Source organism: Scyliorhinus torazame, chromosome 18 (genome assembly GCF_047496885.1).
Source record: "Scyliorhinus torazame isolate Kashiwa2021f chromosome 18, sScyTor2.1, whole genome shotgun sequence".
In the NCBI taxonomy this organism is placed as follows: Eukaryota; Metazoa; Chordata; class Chondrichthyes; order Carcharhiniformes; family Scyliorhinidae; genus Scyliorhinus; species Scyliorhinus torazame.
The window spans coordinates 169641950-169663646 of NC_092724.1; the positions used below are offsets into that span (position 1 = coordinate 169641950).

The 21697-nt window shown below is 59.4% G+C and overlaps 1 protein-coding gene across 2 annotated transcripts in view; it reads right to left on the bottom strand.

Annotated features, from left to right (window-relative positions):
- The window catches only part of rnf157 (ring finger protein 157), a 127692-nt gene that overhangs the window by 66279 nt on the left and 39716 nt on the right, over positions 1–21697 (bottom strand). For both annotated transcript variants that reach the window (XM_072483895.1, XM_072483894.1), the window contains exons 8-10: positions 13178–13225; positions 3155–3226; positions 837–996 (exon numbers count right to left, since the gene is read on the bottom strand). In XM_072483895.1, the coding sequence (XP_072339996.1) occupies positions 837–996; positions 3155–3226; positions 13178–13225 (280 nt within the window). The remainder of the gene's footprint in view (positions 1–836; positions 997–3154; positions 3227–13177; positions 13226–21697) is intronic.

Sequence of the window (21697 nt, forward strand, 5' to 3'; positions counted from 1 at the left end):
GGAACACACTGGACACTGGGGGAACGCACTGGACACTGGGGGAACGCACTGGACACTGGGGGAACGCACTGGACACTGGGGGAACGCACTGGACACTGGGGGAACACACTGGACACTGGGGGAACACAGTGGACACTGGGGGAACACACTGGACACTGGGGGAACACACTGGACACTGGGGGAACACACTGGACACTGGGGGAACACACTGGACACTGGGTGAACACACTGGACACTGGGTGAACATACTGGACACTGGGGGAACACACTGGACACTGGGGGAACACACTGGACACTGGGGGAACACACTGGACACTGGGGGAACACACTGGACACTGGGGGGAACACACTGGAGGAACACACTGGACACTGGGGGGAACACACTGGACACTGGGGGAACACACTGGACACTGGGGAACACACTGGACACTGGGGGAACACACTGGACACTGGGGGAACACACTGGACACTGGGGGAACACACTGGACACTGGGGGAACACACTGGACACTGGGGTAACACACTGGACACTGGGGGAACACACTGGGCACTGGGGGAACACACTGGGCACTGGGGGAACACACTGGGCACTGGGGGAACACACTGGACACTGGGGGAACACACTGGACACTGGGGGAACACACTGGACACTGGGGGAACACACTGGACACTGGGGGAACACACTGGACACTGGGGGAACACACTGGACACTGGGGGAACACACTGGACACTGGGGGAACACACTGAACACTGGGGGAACACACTGAACACTGGGGGAACACACTGGACACTGGGGGAACACACTGGACACTGGGGGAACACACTGGATGAACCTACGCAGCCGGCAGATTGGACAGTTGTTGGCCTGGTATCGCAGGGTGTCTGCACAGGCATTGCACAGACACAGGTGACGACAGGGCAGAATGAGGGTGTCCCGGACGTCCGAGAGACACACGACACACTCAGCACTGTTATCACTGTGCTCATCATCTGCTCCCTGCACAAGGAGAAAAGAATAGTGAGAGTGTGGAAACACAGATTAGAGAGAGGGAGCAGAGGGGAATGGGAGAGGGGTAAAGGGAGGGTGAGGGGAGGATGAGCGAGGGGGTTGTGGAGGATGGGGCGGTGAGTGGAAGGGAAAGAGTGAGGGGAAGGTGAGAAGAGGGCTGAAGGTGGGTGGGACGGGGAGGGTGAGGGAGGGCAGAGGAGGGGCACGTGAAGAAAGGGTGGGGGAGTGGAGGGTAAGGGTAGTGGATAGGAGGGGAGGCGGACAGTGAGGGGAATGGAGTGGATCTGCAGGGGTGAGGAGGTTGAGGAGGGTGAGGAGAGGATGAGGGGGGAGGGGAGGGGGACGGGGAGGAGGGGGAGGGGAGGGGGAGGAGGGTGAGGGGAGGGTGAGGGGAGGGTGAGGGGAGGGTGAGGGGGGAGGGGAGGGGGACGGGGAGGAGGGGGAGGGGAGGGGGAGGAGGGGGAGGGGGAGGAGGGGGAGGGGAGGGGGAGGAGGGGGAGGGGAGGGGGAGGGGAGCAGGAGGGAGGAGTGTCAGGAGGGTGAGGGGGTGAGGGTGAGGGGGGTGAGGGAGAGGAGAGGGAGGGGAAGGTGAGGGGAGCAGGAGGAGGGTGAGGAGGGTGAGGGTGAGGGGGTGAGGGAGAGGGGGTGAGGGAGGGCAGAGGGAGGGGAAGGTGAGGGGAGCAGGAGGAGGGTGAGGAGGGTGAGGGTGTGAGGGAGAGGGGGTGAGGGAGGGCAGAGGGAGGGGAAGGTGAGGGGAGCAGGAGGAGGGTGAGGAGGGTGAGGGTGTGAGGGAGAGGGGGTGAGGGAGGGCAGAGGGAGGGAAAGGTGAGGGGAGCAGGAGGAGGGTGAGGGTGTGAGGGTGAGGGGGTGAGGGAGGGCAGAGGGAGGGGAAGGTGAGGGGAGCAGGAGGAGGGTGAGGAGGGTGAGGGTGAGGGGGTGAGGGAGAGGGGGTGAGGGAGGGCAGAGGGAGGGGAAGGTGAGGGGAGCAGGAGGAGGGTGAGGGTGTGAGGGTGAGGGGGTGAGGGAGGGCAGAGGGAGGGGAAGGTGAGGGGAGCAGGAGGAGGGTGAGGGGGTGAGGGTGAGGGGGTGAGGGAGAGGGGGTGAGGGAGGGCAGAGGGAGGGGAAGGTGAGGGGAGCAGGAGGAGGGTGAGGGTGTGAGGGTGAGGGGGTGAGGGAGAGGGGGTGAGGGAGGGGAAGGTGAGGGGAGCAGGAGGAGGGTGAGGGTGTGAGGGTGAGGGGGTGAGGGAGAGGGGGTGAGGGAGAGGAGAGGGAGGGGAAGGTGAGGGGAGCAGGAGGAGGGTGAGGAGGGTGAGGGTGAGGAGGGTGAGGGAGAGGAGGGTGAGGGTGTGAGGGCGAGGGGGTGAGGGAGAGGAGAGGGAGGGGAAGGTGAGGGGAGCAGGAGGAGGGTGAGGGGGTGAGGGAGAGGGGGTGAGGGAGAGGGGGTGAGGGAGGGGAAGGTGAGGGGAGCAGGAGGAGGGTGAGGGTGTGAGGGAGAGGGGGTGAGGGAGGGCAGAGGGAGGGGAAGGTGAGGGGAGCAGGAAGGGGAGGGGGAGGAGGGTGAGGGTGAGGGGAGCAGGAGGAGGGTGAGGGTGTGAGGGTGAGGGTGTGAGGGTGAGGGTGTGAGGGTGAGGGGGTGAGGGTGAGGGGGTGAGGGAGAGGGGGTGAGGGAGGGCAGAGGGAGGGGAAGGTGAGGGGAGCAGGAGGAGGGTGAGGGTGTGAGGGTGAGGGGGTGAGGGAGAGGGGGTGAGGGAGGGGAAGGTGAGGGGAGCAGGAGGAGGGTGAGGGTGTGAGGGTGAGGGGGTGAGGGAGAGGGGGTGAGGGAGGGGAAGGTGAGGGGAGCAGGAGGAGGGTGAGGGTGTGAGGGTGAGGGGGTGAGGGAGAGGGGGTGAGGGAGGGGAAGGTGAGGGGAGCAGGAGGAGGGTGAGGGGGTGAGGGAGAGGGGGTGAGGGAGAGGGGGTGAGGGAGGGGAAGGTGAGGGGAGCAGGAGGAGGGTGAGGGGGTGAGGGAGAGGAGAGGGAGGGCAGAGGGAGGGGAAGGTGAGGGGAGCAGGAAGGGGAGGGGGAGGAAGGAGTGCAGATTCTGATTGGAGGCCGGTTCCAGGCGTGTGTTTTCTGTTTGGAAGGTTTCGGTTTCTCGGATTTACTACCTTTGATTGTTGACAGTTATATTTATTTTCAATTCCATAGATTTCCTGCAGCAAATAAATAACCCCATCGACCTGGGGGCGAGAGAGAGAGAGAGAAATATTAGAATCGGATGGGAAAGGTGAACAGTGAGGGGTGAAGGGTGAGGGGTGAAGGGTGAGGGGTGAAGGGTGAGAGACCATCAGACAGGAGCAGAATTAGGCCACTCGGCCCATCGAGTCTGCTCCGCCATTCAATCATGGCTGATATTTTCTCATCCCCATTCTCCTGCCTTCTCCCCATAACCCCTGATCCCCTTATTAATCACGAACCTATCTATCTCTGTCTGAAAGACACTCAGTGATTTGGCCTCCACAGCCTTCTGCGGCAAAGAGTTCCACAGATTCACCACCCTCTGGCTGAAGAAATTCCTCCCCATCTCTGTTTTAAAGGATTGTCCCTTTAGTCTGAGATGGCGTCCTCTGGTTCTAGTTTTTCCTACAAGTGGAAACATCTCCACGTCCACTCTATCCAGGCCTCGCAGTATCCTGTAAGTTTCAATAAGATCCCCCCTCATCCTTCTAAACTCCAATGAGTACAGACCCAGAGTCCTCAAACGTTTCTCATACGACAAGTTCTTCATTCCAGGGATCATTCTTGTGAACCTCCTCTGGACCCTTTCCAAGGCCAGCACATCCTTCCTTAGATACAGGGCCCAAAACTGCTCACAATACTCCAAATGGGGTCTGACCAGAGCCTTATACAGCCTCAGAAGTACATCCCTGCTCTTGTATTCTAGCCCTCTCGACATGAATGCTAACATCGGACTTCCGGTTGCGGCTATGCGGAGCTAAGCCGCACAATTCGGCAGCTCCCGCTACCACGGACCTTCGGGCTCGTTAGAGGAGCCCCAACGGAATGTTTTTTTGACGCAACCCGTGGGGAAGGGAAGAGAGAGGCCCCCCTCCAACTTCTATGAAACGGACCAGAAGTGTAACGGCCAAAGGAGCGGCACTGGAGCAACGGGAGACGCGAGGGAAAGAAAACAAAATGGCGGCGGCCAGGGACAAAGGGGAGCTGCAGGAGTTCATCAAGCGCTGCTTCGCGGAGCAGCGCGAGGAGATGCGCAAGGAGATGTTGGCGCCTATGCTTTCGGCAATTGAAGGACTCGGATCACCCAGAAGGCCCAAGAAGTTAAGATCCAGGAGGTACAGAAAAGAGTCAGTCAGAACGAGGACGAGCTCGTGGGCCTGGCGGTGAGAGTGCAGCAGAACGAGGAGCTACACAAGAGGTGGGCGGGAAGACTCGAAGACCTGGAGAACAGGTCGAGGAGAAAGAATCTGCGAATCCTGGGTCTCCCTGAGAGAGTGGAGGGGGCTGATGCCGGGGCATACGCAAGCACGATGCTCGAGGCGATGATGGGCACGAAGGCCCCTTCGAGGCCGCTGGAGTTGGACAGGGCACATCGGGTGCTGGCGAAGATGCCCCAGGGAAATGAGCCACCAAGGGCGATGGTGGTGAGGTTCCACCGGTTCACGGACAGAGAGAGGGTCCTGAGATGGGCCAAGAAGGAGCGGAGCAGTAAGTGGGACAATGCAGAGATCCGAATATACCCGGACTGGAGCACGGAGGTTGCAAAGCGGAGAGCGGGTTTCAACCGGGCCAAAGCGGCGTTGTACCGGAAAGAAGTGAAATTCGGAATGCTGCAGCCAGCGCGACTGTGGGTCACATACAAGGACCAACACTATTACTTCGAAACGCCTGAAGAGGCGTGGACCTTTGTACAAACTGAAAAGTTGGGCTCTAACTGAGGGTTTATGAGGGTGGGGGGGTGTTTGAGGGTTGATGTGTGATGGTTGTTGTATATAGGGGGTCAATCACGCGCAGGAAATGTTAGATGGGCTGGGGGAGAGAGACAAGGCCGCAACAGGAGCTGCGCCAGAGGGGGCGGGGCGGGCTTTGGAAAGCTCGGGGTTTCTCCCGCGCGCGGGAAGAAAGGCGGGAAGGGGAACGAAGGAATGTATGTGGATTGGGAGACTCCCACACGGGGAGGTCAATGGGACGGCGGGGGAAGCCGGGGTCAGCAGGAGTCAGCTGACTTACGGGAGTGACATGGGGGGAGCAAAAAAGCTAGACAGGGGTCTAGCGGGGGGGGAGGGGAGGGGGGGAAGGGGGGGGAAAAAGGGTTGCTGCAGCACTGGCCGAAAGAGAATGGGACACAGAAGAGGTGGTCGGGAGTCCCCCGTCTGGGGGACTGGAGGGTGAGGGAGGCGTGGACACAGGACTGGCCCAGAAAAGGAGATGGCTAGTCGGCGGGGGGGGTTCACGCACTTAAAGGGACTGAAGGCGGGCGTGGCCATGCTCCAAGAGACACACCTGAAGGTGGCGGACCAGGTCAGGTTAAGAAAGGGATGGGTTGGACAGGTATTCCACTCGGGACTGGACGCGAAGAATAGAGGGCTGGCAATATTGGTGGGAAAGCGGGTGTCATTTGAGGCCAAGACTATTGTAGCGGACAACGGAGGGCGATATGTAATGGTGAGCGGTAGGCTGCAAGGGACGTGGGTGGTGTTGGTAAATGTATACGCCCCGAACTGGGATGATGCAGGATTCATGAAGCACATGTTGGGGCGCTGATAATGGGAGGGGACTTCAATACAGTGTTGGATCCAGCACTGGACCGCTCCAAATCAAGGACTGGAAAGAGGCCGGCGGCGGCCAAGGTACTTGGGGGGGTTTATGGATCAGATGGGGGGAGTGGACCCATGCCGGTTTGCAAGGCCGCAGGTCAGGGAATTTTCTTTCTTCTTCCATGTACACAAAGCCTACTCCCGGATAGATTTCTTTGTTCTGGGCAGGGCGCTCATCCCGAGGGTGGAGGGGACGGAGTATTCGGCCATAGCCGTTTCGGACCATGTCCCGCACTGGGTGGAACTGGAGCTGGGAGAGGAGAGGGACCAACGCCCGTTGTGGCGGCTGGATGTGGGACTGCTGGCGGACGAGGTGGTGTGTGGGAAGGTGAGGGGGTGTATCGAAAGGTACTTGGAGGCCAACGACAACGGGGAGGTGCGGGTGGGGGTAGTATGGGAGGCGTTGAAGGCGGTGATCAGGGGAGAGCTAATCTCCATTAGGGCTCATAGGGAGAAGACAGAGGGTATGGAAAGGGAGAGGTTAGTGGGGGAGATTTTGAGAGTGGACAGGAGATACGCAGAGGCCCCGGAGGAAAGATTACTTGGGGAAAGACGACGGCTCCAGACGGAGTTTGACCTGTTGACCACGGGGAAGGCGGAGGCACAGTGGAGGAAAGTGCAGGGGGCGACCTACGAGTATGGGGAAAAGGCTAGTCGGATGCTGGCACACCAGCTCTGTAAGAGGATGGCAGTGAGGGAAATAGGGGGAGTCAAAGATGAAAGGGGAGCCACGGTTCGGAGTGCGACGAAAATAAACGAGGTATTTAAGGCCTTTTATGAAGAGCTGTACAGATCCCAGCCCCCAGCGGGGGAAGAGGGGATGAGACGATTCCTAGATCAGCTGAGATTCCCGAGGGTGGAGGAGCAAGAGATGGCTGGTTTGGGGGCACCAATTGGGTTGGAGGACCTGAGCAAGGGTTTGGGGAGCATGCAGGCGGGGAAGACCCCGGGACCGGATGGATTCCCGGTGGAGTTCTACAGGAAGTACGTAGACCTGTTGGCCCCGCTACGGTGAGGACCTTTAATGAGGCAAGAGAGGAGGGGACCCTGCCCCCGACAATGTCGGAAGCGACAATTTCTTTGATCCTAAAGCGGGATAAGGACCCACTGCAATGTGGATCGTACAGGCCGATCTCGCTCCTCAATGTGGATGCAAAGTTGCTGGCAAAAGTGCTGGCCACGAGGATCGAGGACTGTGTCCCGGGGGTAATCCGCGAGGACCAGACGGGATTTGTAAAGGGCAGGCAACTAAACACCAATGTGCGGCAGCTCTTAAACGTGATGATGATGCCATCGGAGGAGGGAGAGGCGGAGATAGTGGCAGCTATGGACGCGGAGAAGGCCTTTGACCGAGTAGAGTGGGAGTACCTCTGGGAGGTGCTGCGTAGGTTTGGGTTCGGGGTAGGGTTTATCAATTGGGTTAAGCTCCTTTACAGAGCCCCGATGGCGAGTGTAGTGACGAACCGGCGGAGGTCGGAGTACTTTCGACTGTACCGAGGGACGAGGCAGGGGTGCCCCCTGTCCCCCCTGTTGTTCGCATTGGCGATCGAACCATTGGCCATGTCATTGAGGGAGTCTAATAAATGGAGGGGGGTGGTCCGAGGGGGAGAAGAGCATCGGGTGTCGCTATATGCGGATGACCTGTTGCTGTACGTGGCGGATCCAATGGAGGGGATGGTGGAGGTCATGCAGACTCTAAGGGAGTTTGGGGAGTTTTCGGGCTATAAGCTCAATGTAGGGAAGAGTGAGCTCTTTGTATTACAGGCGGGGGACCAAGAAAGAGGGATAGGGGACCTACCGCTGAGCAGGGCAGAGGGGAGCTTTCGGTATCTGGGGATCCAGATAGCCAGGAGTTGGGGGACCCTACATAAACTGAATCTGGCGAGGTTGGTGGAGCAAATGGAGGATTTCAAAAGATGGGACATGTTACCGCTCTCGTTGGCGGGTAGAGTGCAGTCGGTCAAAATGGTGGTCCTTCCGAGGTTTCTGTTTGTGTTTCAGTGCCTTCCCATCGTGATCACCAAGGCCATTTTTAAGAGAGTAGGCAGGAGTATTATGGGGTTTGTGTGGGCGAATAAGACCCCGAGAGTAAGGAGAGGGTTCCTGGAACGCAGTAGGGACCGAGGAGGGTTGGCGCTGCCAAACCTGGGGAGCTACTACTGGGCAGCAAATGTGGCGATGATCCACAAGTGGGTTATGGAGGGTGAGGGGGCGGCATGGAAGAGGATGGAGATGGCGTCCTGTAAAGGAACGAGTCTGGGGGCGTTGGTGACGGCACCGCTGCCGCTCTCGCCGACAAAGTATACCACGAGCCCAGTGGTGGCCGCAACGCTAAGGATCTGGGGCCAGTGGAGACGGCACCGGGGTGCAATGGGAGCATCGGTGTGGTCCCCGATCAGGGGATTGCGAGCCTAGGGGCACTGGAGGAGAAGTTCGAGTTACTCCCGGGAAATGCCTTTAGATATATGCAGGTGAGGGCTTTTGTGAGGCGACAGGTGAGGGAATTCCCGTTGCTCCCGGCACAAAAAGTTCAAGATAGGGTGATCTCGGGTGTATGGGTCGGGGAGGGCAAGGTGTCGGAAATACACCAGGAGTTGAAAGAAGAGGGGGAAGCGCTGGTAGAAGAGTTGAAGGGTAAATGGGAGGAGGAGCTGGGGGAGGAGATTGAGGAAGGGCTATGGGCCGACGCCCTGGGTAGGGTTAATTCCTCCTCCTCGTGTGCCAGGCTCAGCCTGATACAATTTAAGGTGGTCCACAGAGCGCACTTGACGGGGGTGAGGTTGAGTAGGTTCTTTGAGGTAGAGGACAGATGTGGAAGGTGCTCAGGGAGCTAGGCGAACCATGTCCATATGTTTTGGTCATGCCCGGCACTGGAGGGGTTCTGGAGAGGAGTGGCGGGAGCAATATCTCAGGTGGCGAAAGTCCGGGTCAAGCCAAGCTGGGGGCTAGCAATATTTGGAGTAGTGGACGAACCGGGAGTGCAGGAGGCGAAAGAGGCCGGCATTCTGGCCTTTGCGTCCCTAGTAGCCCGGCGAAGGATCTTGCTAATGTGGAAGGAGGCGAAGCCCCCCAGCCTGGAGGCCTGGATAAATGATATGGCTGGGTTCATAAAGTTGGAGAGGATTAAGTTTGCCTTGAGAGGGTCTGCGCAGAGGCTCTACAGGCGGTGGCAACCGTTCCTAGACTATCTCGCGGAGCGTTAGAGGAAGGTCGGTCAGCAGCAGCAGCAACCTAGGGGGGGGGACGTCCTGGGAGGGGGGGGATGGGGGGGAGGGGGGACAGCCTGGGACGGTGGATGAGCAAGAGATAACATGAAGGGTTGGGGAAACTGGCACGTACGGGTGACGGCCAGTGTACAAAGCTGTGTAAATATATCATTTTGCCATGTATATTCTTGCTTTTTTTTTGTTACCGGGGGGGGGGTGTTATTGTTTGTAAGGGAGAAAAATTGTGTTAAAAAACTTTAATAAATATATTTTTTTCAAAAATGAACGCGAACATTGCATTTGCCTTCCTAACTGCCGACTGAACCTGCACGTTAACCTTGAGAGAATCGTGAACAAGGACTCCCAAGTCCCTTTGTGCTTCTGATTTCCGAAGCACCTTCAACAAAGAACAAAGGAAAGTACAGCACAGGAACAGGCCCTTCGGCCCTCCAAGCCTTCACCAACCAGGCTGCCCGTCTAAACTAAAATCTTCTACACTTCCTGGGTCCGTATCCCTCTATTCCCATCCTATTCATGTATTTGTCAAGATGCCCCTTAAATGTCACTATCGTCCCTGCTTCCACCACCTCCTCCGGCAGCGAGTTCCAGGCACCCACTACCCTCTGTGTAAAAAACTTGCCTCGTACATCTACTCTAAACCTTGCCCCTCTCACCTTAAACCTATACCCCCTAGTAATTGACCCCTCTACCCTGGGGAAAAGCCTCTGACTATTCACTCTGTCTATGCCCCTCATAATTTTGTAGACCTCTATCAGGTCGCCCCTCAACCTCCGTCGTTCCAGTGAGAACAAACCGAGTTTATTCAACCGCTCCTCATAGCTAATGTCCTCCATACCAGGCAACATCCTGGTAAATCTCTTCTGCACCCTCTCTAAAGCCTCCACATCCTTCTGGTAGTGTGGCGACCAGAATTGAACACTGTACTCCAAGTGTGGCCTAACTAAGGTTCTATACAGCTGCAACATGACTTGCCAATTTTTATACTCAATGCCCCGGCCAATGAAGGCAAGCATGCCGTATGCCTTCTTGACTACATTCCCCACCTGTGTTGCCCCTTTCAGTGACCTGTGGACCTGTACACCTAGATCTCTCTGACTTTCAATACCCTTGAGGGTTCTACCATTCACTGTATATTTCCTACCTGCATTAGACCTTCCAAAATGCATTACCTCACATTTGTCCGGATTAAACTCCATCTGCCATCTCTCCGCCCAAGTCACCAAAGAATCTAAATCCTGCTGTATCCTCTGACAGTCCTCATCGCTATCCGCAATTCCACCAACCTTTGTGTCATCTGCAAATTTACTAATCAGACCAGTTACATTTTCCTCCAAATCATTTATATATACTACAAACAGCAAAAGTCCCAGCACTGATCCCTGCGGAACACCACTAGTCATAGCCCTCCAATTAGAAAAGCATCCTTCCATTGCTACTCTCTGCCTTCTATGGCCTAGCCTCTTCAAAAAACTCTATCAAGTTAGTGAGACACGACCTCCCCTTCACAAAACCATGCTGCCTCTCACTAATACGCCCATTTGCTTCCAAATGGGAGTAGATCCTGTCTCGAAGAATTCTCTCCAGTAATTTCCCTACCACTGACGTAAGGCTCACCGGCCTGTAGTCACCTGGATTATCCTTGCTACCCTTCTTAAACAAAGGAACAACATTGGCTATTCTCCAGTCCTCCGGGACATCACCTGAAGACAGTGAGGATCCAAAGATTTCTGTCAAGGCCTCAGCAATTTCCTCTCCAGCCTCCTTCAGTATTCTGGGGTAGATCCCATCAGGCCCTGGGGACTTATCTACCTTAATATTTTTCAAGACGCCCAATACCTCGTTTTTTTGGATCTCAATGTGACCCAGGCTATCTACACACCCTTCTCCAGACTCAACATCCACCAATTTCTTCTCTTTGGTGAATACTGATGCAAAGTATTCATTTAGTACCTCGCCCATTTCCTCTGGCTCCACACATCGATTCCCTTGCCTATCCTTCAGTGGGCCAACCCTTTCCCTGGCTACCCGCAAACTTACTAATCAGACCAGTTACATTTTCCTCCAAATCATTTGTATATACTACAAACAGCAAAGGTCCCAGCACTGATCCCTGCGGAACACCACTAGTCACAGCCCTCCAATCAGAAAAGCACACTTCCATTGCTATTCTGTGCCTTCTATGACCTCACCAGTTCTGTATCGATCTTCCCAGCTCACCTGTGATCCCGTGTGACTTCATCTTTTGTACCAGTCTACCATGAGGGAGCCATTTAGAAAATAGTCTATGTCTCCATTTCTCCTTCCAAAGTGCTTTCCCTCACACTTTTCCACATTGCATTCCATCTGCCACTTCTTTACCCACTCTCCCAGCCTGTCCAAGTCCTTCTGCAGCCCCCCTGCTTCCTCAATACAAAGTGGCGAGATTTAGTGGGAAGCCAGAGGATTGGGAAGCCTTTAAAAGCGAGCAGAGGACAACTAAAAAAGCAATAAGGGGGTGAAGATCTCTGTAGATCTTTGTATTATCTGCAAACTTAGCAACAGTGCCTTCAGTTCCTCCCTCCAGATGATTAATGTATATTGTGAAAAGTTGTGGTCCCAGCACAGACCCCTGAGGCACACCACTAGTCACCGGCTGCCATCCTGAAAAAGACCCCTTTATCCCCACTCTCTGCCTTCTAGCCAGTCAGCTAATCCTCTGTCCATGCCAGGATCTTACCCTGAACACCATGGGCTCTGAACTTATTTCACAGTATCTTATGCGGCACCTTGTCAAAGGCCTTCTGGAAATCTAAATAAATCACGTCCATTGGTTCTCCTTTGTCTAACTTCCTTGTTACCTCCTCAAAGAACTCTAACAGACATGACCTCCCCTTGACGAAGTCGTGCTGACTCAGTCCTATTTTATCATGCACTTCCAAGTACTCCGCAATCTCATCTTTAATAATATACTCTGAAATCTTACCAATGACCTAAGTCAGGCTAACCGGTCTATAATTTCCCGTCTTCTGCCTCTCTCCCTTCTTAAACAGGGGTGTTACATTAGCCACTTTCCAGTCCTCTGGGACCCTTCCTGCCTCCAGTGATTCCTGAAAGATCATCACCAATGCCTCCACAATTTCCTCAGCTATCTCTTTTAGAACCCTGCAGTGTAGTCCATCCGGTCCAGGTGACTTATCCACCTTCAGACCTTTCAGTTTCTCCAGAACCTTCTCCTTAGTAATGGTCACTGCACTCACCTCTGCCCCCTGGTTCTCCTGGAGCTCTGGCATCCCACTGGTGTCTTCCACCGTGAAGACTGATGCAAAGTAACTATTCAGTTCATCTGCCATTTCTTTGTTTCCTATTAGTACTTCTCCAGCCACATTTTCCAATGTCTATTTTTGCCTCTCTCTTACCATTTATATATTGATAAAATCTCTTCCTATCTTCCTTTATATTACTAGCTAGCTTGCATTCATATTTCATCTTCTCCCCCTTATTGCTTTTTTAGTTGTCCTCTGCTCGCTTTTAAAGGCTTCCCAATCCTCTGGTTTCCCACTAATCCTCGCCACTTTGTAAGTTTTTTCTTTAGCCTTTATGTTGTCCTTGACATCCCTCGTCAGCCATGGATGCCTCGTCCTCCCCTTAGCATGTTTCCTCCTCCTTGGGATGAATTTCTGTTGTGCCTCCCTAATAACCCCAAAACTCCTGCCATTGCTGTTCCAATGTCTTCCCTGCTGGGCTCCTTTTCCAATCAACTCTGGCCAGCTGCTCCCTCATGTCTTTGTAGTTACCCTTATTTAATTGTAATACCGTTACATCTGATTGCAGCTTCTCCCTCTCAAACTGCAGGGTAAATTCTATCATATTGTGGTCACTGCTCCCTAAGGGTTCCTTCACCTTCAGTTCCCTAATCAAGTCTGCCTCATTACACATCATCATTTCCAGAATTGCCTGTTCCCTAGTGGGCTCTGTCACAAGCTGCTCCAAAAAAACATCTCTCAGACATTCCACAAATTCCTTTTCTTGAGGTGAGGGGCGAAGGGTAGGGGAGAGAGGTAAAGGGTGAGGGGTGAAGGGTGAGAGATGAGGGGTGAAGAGTGAGATTGGGAGGTGAGAGGTGAAGGGTGAGGGGTGAAGGGTGACTCACCACCTGTTTCTGTTTGAGTGGTTTCACCGAACAGTTCCCGTCCGAGTTCTGGAAATGAGAAAGGAAGAGAGCGAAAGTTCATCGATATAACCGACCAATCACCAACCACTATTTACAACATTCGCCACAATAGCTACTTTCATTTATACTGAGCTTTAACATAATGAATTGCCCCAAGGTGCTTCACAGGGGCATGAAAGTGTGACACCGAACCTCATTAGGAGATACGAGGTCAGATGACCAAAAGTTTGGTAAAAGAGGTAGCTTTAATAATAATCTTTTATTGTCACAAGTAGGCTTCAATTAAGTTACTGCGAAAAGCCCCTAGTTGCCACATTCCGGTGCCTGTTCAGGTAAGCCGGTACGGGAATTGAGCCTGCGCTGCTGGCCTTGTTCTGCATCACAAACCAGCTGTCTAGCCCACTGAGCAAAGCCGGCCCGCTTACGCCATGTTTTAAGGCATGCTTCAAGGAATAAAGTGAGGTGGGGAGTTGTGGACAGTAGTTCAGAGCTTGGGGATCAGCAATTCAAAGCATGCCTACCAATGGAGCAATTAAACTCAGAGATACCCAAAAGGCCAGAATTCGAGGCGCACAGATATCTGGCTGGGCTGTGTTGGGGCAGGGGCAGGGCTGTGTTGGGGCAGGGCTGTGTTGGGGCAGGGGCAGGGCTGTGTTGGTGCAGGGGCAGGGCTGTGTTGGGGCAGGGGCAGGGCTGTGTTGGTGCAGGGGCAGGGCTGTGTTGGGGCAGGGCTGTGTTGGGGCAGGGCTGTGTTGGGGCAGGGCTGTGTTGGGGCAGGGGCAGGGCTGTGTTGGGGCAGGGCTGTGCTGGTGCAGGGCTGTGTTGGGGCAGGGGCAGGGCTGTGTTGGGGCAGGGGCAGGGCTGTGTTGGGGCAGGGCTGTGTTGGGGCAGGGGCAGGGCTGTGTTGGGGCAGGGCTGTGTTGGGGCAGGGGCAGGGCTGTGTTGGGGCAGGGGCAGGGCTGTGTTGGGGCAGGGCTGTGTTGGTGCAGGGACAGGGCTGTGTTGGGGCAGGGGCAGGGCTGTGTGGGTGCAGGGGCAGGGCTGTGTTGGGGCAGGGACAGGGCTGTGTTGGGGCAGGGACAGGGCTGTGTTGGGGCAGGGACAGGGCTGTGTTGGGGCAGGGCTGTGTGGGTGCAGGGGCAGGGCTGTGTTGGGGCAGGGGCAGGGCTGTGTAGGTGCAGGGCAGGGCTGTGTTGCTGCAGGGCAGGGCTGTGTTGGCGCAGGGGCAGGGCTGTGTTGGGGCAGGGGCAGGGCTGTGTTGGGGCAGGGGCAGGGCTGTGTTGGGGCAGGGCTGTGTGGGTGCAGGGGCAGGGCTGTGTTGGGGCAGGGGCAGGGCTGTGTAGGTGCAGGGCAGGGCTGTGTTGCTGCAGGGCAGGGCTGTGTTGGCGCAGGGGCAGGGCTGTGTTGGGGCAGGGGCAGGGCTGTGTTGGGGCAGGGGCAGGGCTGTGTAGGTGCAGGGCAGGGCTGTGTTGGGGCAGGGGCAGGGCTGTGTTGGGGCAGGGGCAGGGCTGTGTTGGGGCAGGGCTGTGTGGGTGCAGGGGCAGGGCTGTGTTGGGGCAGGGGCAGGGCTGTGTTGGTGCAGGGGCAGGGCAGTGTTGGTGCAGGGGCAGGGCTGTGTGGGTGCAGGGGCAGGGCTGTGTTGCTGCAGGGCAGGGCTGTGTTGGCGCAGGGGCAGGGCTGTGTTGGGGCAGGGGCAGGGCTGTGTTGGGGCAGGGGCAGGGCTGTGTAGGTGCAGGGCAGGGCTGTGTTGCTGCAGGGCAGGGCTGTGTTGCTGCAGGGCAGGGCTGTGTTGCTGCAGGGCAGGGCTGTGTTGGCGCAGGGGCAGGGCTGTGTTGGGGCAGGGGCAGGGCTGTGTTGGGGCAGGGGCAGGGCTGTGTAGGTGCAGGGCAGGGCTGTGTTGCTGCAGGGCAGGGCTGTGTTGCTGCAGGGCAGGGCTGTGTTGCTGCAGGGCAGGGCTGTGTTGGGGCAGGGGCAGGGCTGTGTGGGTGCAGGGGCAGGGCTGTGTTGGCGCAGGGCAGGGCTGTGTTGGCGCAGGGGCAGGGCTGTGTTGGGGCAGGGGCAGGGCTGTGTTGGGGCAGGGGCAGGGCTGTGTTGGGGCAGGGCTGTGTTGGGGCAGGGACAGGGCTGTGTTGGGGCAGGGGCTGGGCTGTGTTGGGGCAGGGCTGTGTTGGTGCAGGGGCAGGGCTGTGTTGGTGCAGGGGCAGGGCTGTGTTGGTGCAGGGGCAGGGCTGTGTTGGTGCAGGGGCAGGGCTGTGTTGGGGCAGGGGCAGGGCTGTGTTGCTGCAGGGCAGGGCTGTGTTGGGGCAGGGGCAGGGCTGTGTTGGCGCAGGGCAGGGCTGTGTTGGCGCAGGGCAGGGCTGTGTTGGCGCAGGGGCAGGGCTGTGTTGGGGCAGGGGCAGGGCTGTGTTGGGGCAGGGGCAGGGCTGTGTTGGGGCAGGGCTGTGTTGGGGCAGGGACAGGGCTGTGTTGGGGCAGGGGCAGGGCTGTGTTGGGGCAGGGCTGTGTTGGGGCAGGGGCAGGGCTGTGTTGGGGCAGGGACAGGGCTGTGTTGGTGCAGGGCTGTGTTGGTGCAGGGGCAGGGCTGTGTTGGTGCAGGGGCAGGGCTGTGTTGGGGCAGGGGCAGGGCTGTGTTGGTGCAGGGGCAGGGCTGTGTTGGGGCAGGGCAGGGCTGTGTTGGTGCAGGGGCAGGGCTGTGTTGGTGCAGGGGCAGGGCTGTGTTGGTGCAGGGGCAGGGCTGTGTTGGGGCAGGGCTGTGTTGGGGCAGGGGCAGGGCTGTGTTGGTGCAGGGGCAGGGCTGTGTTGGTGCAGGGGCAGGGCTGTGTTGGTGCAGGGGCAGGGCTGTGTTGGGGCAGGGGCAGGGCTGTGTTGGGGCAGGGGCAGGGCTGTGTTGGGGCAGGGTCAGGGCTGTGTTGGTGCAGGGGCAGGGCTGTGTTGGGGCAGGGGCAGGGCTGTGTTGGGGCAGGGCTGTGTTGGGGCAGGGGCTGGGCTGTGTTGGTGCAGGGGCAGGGCTGTGTTGGGGCAGGGCTGTGTTGGTGCAGGGGCAGGGCTGTGTTGGCGCAGGGGCAGGGCTGTGTTGGGGCAGGGCTGTGTTGGTGCAGGGGCAGGGCTGTGTTGGTGCAGGGCTGTGTTGGTGCAGGGGCAGGGCTGTGTTGGGGCAGGGGCAGGGCTGTGTTGGGGCAGGGCTGTGTTGGGGCAGGGGCAGGGCTGTGTTGGGGCAGGGCTGTGTTGGTGCAGGGGCAGGGCCGTGTTGGTGCAGGGGCAGGGCTGTGTTGGGGCAGGGCTGTGTTGGGGCAGGGCTGTGTTGGGGCAGGGGCAGGGCTGTGTTGGTGCAGGGCTGTGTTGGGGCAGGGGCAGGGCTGTGTTGGTGCAGGGGCTGGGCTGTGTTGGGGCAGGGGCAGGGCTGTGTTGGGGCAGGGCTGTGTTGGGGCAGGGGCAGGGCTGTGTTGGGGCAGGGCTGTGTTGGGGCAGGGGCAGGGCTGTGTTGGTGCAGGGGCTGGGCTGTGTTGGGGCAGGGGCAGGGCTGTGTTGGGGCAGGGCTGTGTTGGGGCAGGGGCAGGGCTGTGTTGGGGCAGGGACAGGGCTGTGTTGGGGCAGGGGCAGGGCTGTGTTGGGGCAGGGGCAGGGCTGTGTTGGGGCAGGGCTGTGTTGGTGCAGGGGCTGTGTTGGTGCAGGGGCAGGGCTGTGTTGGGGCAGGGCTGTGTTGGGGCAGGGCTGTGTTGGGGCAGGGGCAGGGCTGTGTTGGGGCAGGGGCAGGGCTGTGTTGGCGCAGGGGCAGGGCTGTGTTGGCGCAGGGGCAGGGCTGTGTTGGCGCAGGGGCAGGGCTGTGTTGGCGCAGGGGCAGGGCTGTGTTGGGGCAGGGCTGTGTTGGTGCAGGGGCAGGGCTGTGTTGGGGCAGGGCTGTGTTGGGGCAGGGGCAGGGCTGTGTTGGGGCAGGGCTGTGTTGGGGCAGGGGCAGGGCTGTGTTGGGGAAGGGGCTGGGCTGTGTTGGTGCAGGGCTGTGTTGGGGCAGGGCTGTGTTGGTGCAGGGCTGTGTTGGTGCAGGGGCTGTGTTGGGGCAGGGCTGTGTTGGGGCAGGGCTGTGTTGGTGCAGGGCTGTGTTGGTGCAGGGGCTGTGTTGGGGCAGGGACAGGGCTGTGTTGGGGCAGGGCTGTGTTGGGGCAGGGCTGTGTTGGGGCAGGGCTGTGTTGGGGCAGGGACAGGGCTGTGTTGGGGCAGGGCTGTGTTGGGGCAGGGACAGGGCTGTGTTGGTGCAGGGGCTGTGTTGGTGCAGGGCTGTGTTGGGGCAGGGCTGTGTTGGGGCAGGGCTGTGTTGGGGCAGGGCTGTGTTGGGGCAGGGCTGTGTTGGGGCAGGGCTGTGTTGGGGCAGGGACAGGGCTGTGTTGGGGCAGGGCTGTGTTGGTGCAGGGCTGTGTTGGGGCAGGGCTGTGTTGGGGCAGGGCTGTGTTGGGGCAGGGCTGTGTTGGGGCAGGGCTGTGTTGGGGCAGGGCTGTGTTGGGGCAGGGCAGGGCTGTGTTGGGGCAGGGCTGTGTTGGGGCAGGGCTGTGTTGGGGCAGGGCTGTGTTGGGGCAGGGCTGTGTTGGGGCAGGGCTGTGTTGGGGCAGGGCTGTGTTGGGGCAGGGCTGTGTTGGGGCTGGGGCAGGGCTGTGTTGGGACAGGGCTGTGTTGGGGCAGGGGCAGGGCTGTGTGGGTGCAGGGGCAGGGCTGTGTTGGGACAGGGCTGTGTTGGGGCAGGGGCAGGGCTGTGTGGGTGCAGGGGCAGGGCTGTGTTGGGGCAGGGGCAGGGCTGTGTTGGTGCAGGGGCAGGGCTGTGTTGGTGCAGGGGCAGGGCTGTGTTGGGGCAGGGGCAGGGCTGTGTTGGGGCAGGGGCAGGGCTGTGTTGGTGCAGGGGCAGGGCTGTGTTGGGGCAGGGCTGTGTTGGGGCAGGGCTGGGCTGTGTTGGGGCAGGGGCAGGGCTGTGTTGGGGCAGGGGCAGGGCTGTGTTGGGGCAGGGCTGTGTTGGTGCAGGGGCAGGGCTGTGTTGGGGCAGGGGCAGGGCTGTGTTGGTGCAGGGGCAGGGCTGTGTTGGGGCAGGGGCAGGGCTGTGTTGGCGCAGGGGCAGGGCTGTGTTGGGGCAGGGGCAGGGCTGTGTGGGTGCAGGGGCAGGGCTGTGTGGGTGCAGGGGCAGGGCTGTGTTGGCGCAGGGGCAGGGCTGTGTTGGGGCAGGGGCAGGGCTGTGTGGGTGCAGGGACAGGGCTGTGTTGGGGCAGGGCTGTGTTGGTGCAGGGGCAGGGCTGTGTTGGTGCAGGGGCAGGGCTGTGTTGGTGCAGGGACAGGGCTGTGTTGGGGCAGGGCTGTGTTGGTGCAGGGGCAGGGCTGTGTTGGTGCAGGGGCAGGGCTGTGTTGGGGCAGGGCTGTGTTGGTGCAGGGGCAGGGCTGTGTTGGGGCAGGGGCAGGGCTGTGTTGGGGCAGGGGCAGGGCTGTGTTGGTGCAGGGACAGGGCTGTGTTGGGGCAGGGCTGTGTTGGGGCAGGGACAGGGCTGTGTTGGGGCAGGGGCAGGGCTGTGTTGGGGCAGGGACAGGGCTGTGTTGGGGCAGGGCTGTGTTGGGGCAGGGGCAGGGCTGTGTTGGGGCAGGGCTGTGTTGGGGCAGGGGCAGGGCTGTGTTGGTGCAGGGGCAGGGCTGTGTTGGTGCAGGGCAGGGCTGTGTTGGGGCAGGGGCAGGGCTGTGTTGGTGCTGGGCTGTGTTGGGGCAGGGGCAGGGCTGTGTTGGGGCAGGGGCAGGGCTGTGTTGGGGCAGGGGCAGGGCTGTGTTGGGGCAGGGCTGTGTTGGGGCAGGGGCAGGGCTGTGTTGGGGCGGGGCTGTGTTGGGGCAGGGGCAGGGCTGTGTTGGGGCAGGGGCAGGGCTGTGTTGGGGCAGGGGCAGGGCTGTGTTGGGGCAGGGGCAGGGCTGTGTTGGGGCAGGGGCAGGGCTGTGTTGGGGCAGGGCTGTGTTGTTGCAGGGGCAGGGCTGTGTTGGGGCAGGGGCTGGGCTGTGTTGGTGCAGGGGCAGGGCTGTGTTGGTGCAGGGCAGGGCTGTGTTGGTGCAGGGGCAGGGCTGTGTTGGCGCAGGGGCAGGGCTGTGTTGGGGCAGGGGCAGGGCTGTGTTGGGGCAGGGGCAGGGCTGTGTTGGGGCAGGGGCAGGGCTGTGTTGGGGCAGGGGCAGGGCTGTGTTGGGGCAGGGGCAGGGCTGTGTTGGGGCAGGGGCAGGGCTGTGTTGGGGCAGGGGCAGGGCTGTGTTGGGGCAGGGGCAGGGCTGTGTTGGGGCAGGGGCAGGGCTGTGTTGGGGCAGGGGCAGGGCTGTGTTGGGGCAGGGGCAGGGCTGTGTTGGGGCAGGGGCAGGGCTGTGTTGGGGCAGGGGCAGAGCTGTGTTGGGGCAGGGGCAGGGCTGTGTTGGGGCAGGGCTGTGTTGTTGCAGGGGCAGGGCTGTGTTGGGGCAGGGGCAGGGCTGTGTTGGTGCAGGGCAGGGCTGTGTTGGGGCAGGGGCAGGGCTGTGTTGGGGCAGGGGCAGGGCTGTGTTGGGGCAGGGGCTGGGCTGTGTTGGTGCAGGGACAGGGCTGTGTTGGTGCAGGGCAGGGCTGTGTTGGGGCAGGGGCAGGGCTGTGTTGGGGCAGGGGCAGGGCTGTGTTGGGGCAGGGCTGTGTTGGGGCAGGGGCAGGGCTGTGTTGGGGCAGGGGCAGGGCTGTGTTGGGGCAGGGACAGGGCTGTGTTGGGGCAGGGACAGGGCTGTGTTGGTGCAGGGCTGTGTTGGGGCAGGGACAGGGCTGTGTTGGTGCAGGGCTGTGTTGGGGCAGGGACAGGGCTGTGTTGGTGCAGGGGCAGGGCTGCGTTGGGGCAGGGGCTGGGTTGTATTGGGGCAGGGGCTGGGCTGTGTTGGGGCAGGGGCAGGGCTGTGTTGGGGCAGGGACAGGGCTGTGTTGGGGCAGGGGCTGGGCTGTGTTGGGGCAGGGGCAGGGCTGCGTTGGTGCAGGGGCAGGGCTGCGTTGGGGCAGGGGCAGGGCTGCGTTGGGGCAGGGGCTGGGTTGTGTTGGGGCAGGGGCAGGGGCAGGGCTGTGTTGGGGCAGGGGCAGGGCTGTGTTGGGGCAGGAGCAGGGGCAGGGCTGTGTTGGGGCAGGGGCAGGGCTGTGTTGGGGCAGGGGCAGGGCTGTGTTGGGGCAGGGGCAGGGCTGTGTTGGTGCAGGGGCAGGGCTGTGTTGGGGCAGGGGCAGGGCTGTGTTGGGGCAGGGGCAGGGCTGTGTTGGGGCAGGGGCAGGGCTGTGTTGGGGCAGGGGCAGGGGCAGGGCTGTGTTGGGGCAGGGGCAGGGCTGTGTTGGGGCAGGGGCAGGGCTGTGTTGGGGCAGGGGCAGGGCTGTGTTGGGGCAGGGGCAGGGCTGTGTTGGGGCAGGGCTGCGTTGGGGCAGGGGCTGGGTTGTGTTGGGGCAGGGGCTGGGCTGTGTTGGTGCAGGGCAGGGCTGTGTTGGGGCAGGGCTGTGTTGGGGCAGGGCTGTGTTGGGGCAGGGGATTGTTGAGTTAGGGAGGGACAAGACCATGGGCACATTTGAAAGCAAGGGTGAGAATTTTAAAAACAAGATGTTGGTTATCCAGAGCCAATGTCGATCAGTGAGCACAGGGGTAATAGGGGAATGAGGCCTGCTCAGAGTTAAGACATGAACAGCAGTGCTTTGGACGACCTCAAGTTTACAAAGGGTAGAATGTGGGAGACAAGCCAAGTGTGTTGGAGTACCTGAGTCCCGAGGTAACAAAGGTATGAATGAGGGTTTTAGTAGATGGGTTGAGACAGTCGCAAAGTCAGGTGAAGATACAGAGGTGGAAACGAGCAACCTTAGTGATGGCACAAATGAGGTCAGAAGCTTGTCTTAGGGTCAAATGTGACACTAAGGTTGCAAACATACGGGTGTAATCTCAGACTGGAGCCCAGGAGAGGGATGGAATCAGTAGCAGGGGAATGGAGTTTGGAACAAGTGCTGAAAATAATGGTTTTCATCTTCCCAAAGTTTAATTAGAGGCAATTGCTGCTCATCCAGTACTGAATGTCCGATATGTCACCTGAATGTCACCCGAGGAAGGAGCAGTGCTCCGAAAGCTAGTGTTTGAATCAAGCCTGTTGGACTTTAACCTGGTGTTGGAAGACTGAATGTCAGAAAAACAGACTGATAATCTGATAATTTAGCAACAGTGGAGGGAGGAGAGAGATGGGTCGAGCTGGGCAGGGATATTTCTGGAGCTGAGTCTTGTCAATGTGCACAGGAAAACCTCTACTCTCGCCTGTAGCTGAGAAATGGGAGGGGACTGAGGGCAGATCCTTGGAGGACTCTCAGGGAATGATTTGGGAGCTGGAGAGAAGCCTCTGTAATAAATCTCTGGCTATGATGACATTGATAAGAATGGAACCAGGTGAGAACAAGCAGTGCCAGTCAGTTGGTTGATGTGGAGAGGTGTTAGAGGAAGGTGGTGTGGTTCACCATGCCAAAGGCTTCAGGTGGGT